This window comes from Choloepus didactylus, chromosome 3, assembly GCF_015220235.1.
Source record: "Choloepus didactylus isolate mChoDid1 chromosome 3, mChoDid1.pri, whole genome shotgun sequence".
Taxonomy (NCBI): domain Eukaryota; kingdom Metazoa; phylum Chordata; class Mammalia; order Pilosa; family Megalonychidae; genus Choloepus; species Choloepus didactylus.
Genome location: NC_051309.1, coordinates 222412236 through 222413167, shown reverse-complemented (window position 1 = coordinate 222413167; position 932 = coordinate 222412236). Strand labels below are relative to the sequence as shown.

General features: G+C 37.4%; 1 protein-coding gene across 1 annotated transcript; it reads right to left on the bottom strand.

Moving 5' to 3' along the window:
* Nucleotides 1–233: 233 nt before the first annotated feature.
* LOC119529002 (probable ribosome biogenesis protein RLP24) lies at nucleotides 234–725 on the bottom strand. Its single transcript, XM_037829139.1, has one exon. The coding sequence runs from the start codon at nucleotides 723–725 to the stop codon at nucleotides 234–236; it is 492 nt and encodes a 163-aa protein (XP_037685067.1).
* Between the last annotated feature and the right edge of the window lie 207 nt (nucleotides 726–932).

The following is a 932-nucleotide window of genomic DNA, read 5'->3' as shown; positions in this document are numbered from 1 at the left end:
AGATTTTTCATGATTTACATAGTACACCTTAACAGTGAGGGTTTGAAGTTGAGCTACAATCTAACATCCCTAACATCTGATGTTTTATAGATAGCAATGTAGGAGAAATGTATTTTTAATTACCTTTCATTTGAGTGACCTCATGAAAAAAATAAATCAATAGTTTAGAAGTTCCAAGTCTCGAGAAGAGTTTTTCAAATGCACATATAGAAATGGTTACAGACAGGAGATTTTTAAGAAATATCTTCCATGTCCACATCCTGTTGTAATTGCAATACCATTTTTTCTTCTAGCTGCTTTCCTTTGCCTGCAAGAGGAGCCCAGATAAGATGGATGTTTTCCTTGACTTCTTTGATGTCCTGAACTTTCCATAGTTCTTTATTTTTCTTTAACCTGTTCATTATAAATTTAGCTTGGGATTTCTGTTTAATTTCTTCAACTCTCTTCATCGCACCAATAGTTTTATTCCTTACCTCTTGCTGGTACTTGACAGGTTCATTTCTACGTTTTTCAAACTCACATGAATTATCCATTGTAAGCTCTTTACCAGCTGCCTTCTGGAATGCTTTAGTACACCTGACCTTGTGAGTATTATGCTTCTTTTTAAAGTTTTTATGACATTTGGATTTATAGAATCTGAACTTCTTACAATCGTTGTGGACAAACATCATGTTGTGGCCAGGATAGATTGATGCTGAAAAGAAATAACACTTCTCCATACGCATACTGAACCCGCGTGCGAACCCACAGCCAAACGCCGAGTTTGAGGGGAAGTCTGGAATCACTTTCTAATCTAGTCAGGGAGGAGATGTGAGCCCAGGTACGTGAGTGGAAAGGAAGGTAAGCCAAACCAAGCAAAGAAATCCAAGTAAGAAATGAGCCTTAAATGATCCATAATTGGTCAAGCAAGGCCTGGGGCAGATACAGTTGCT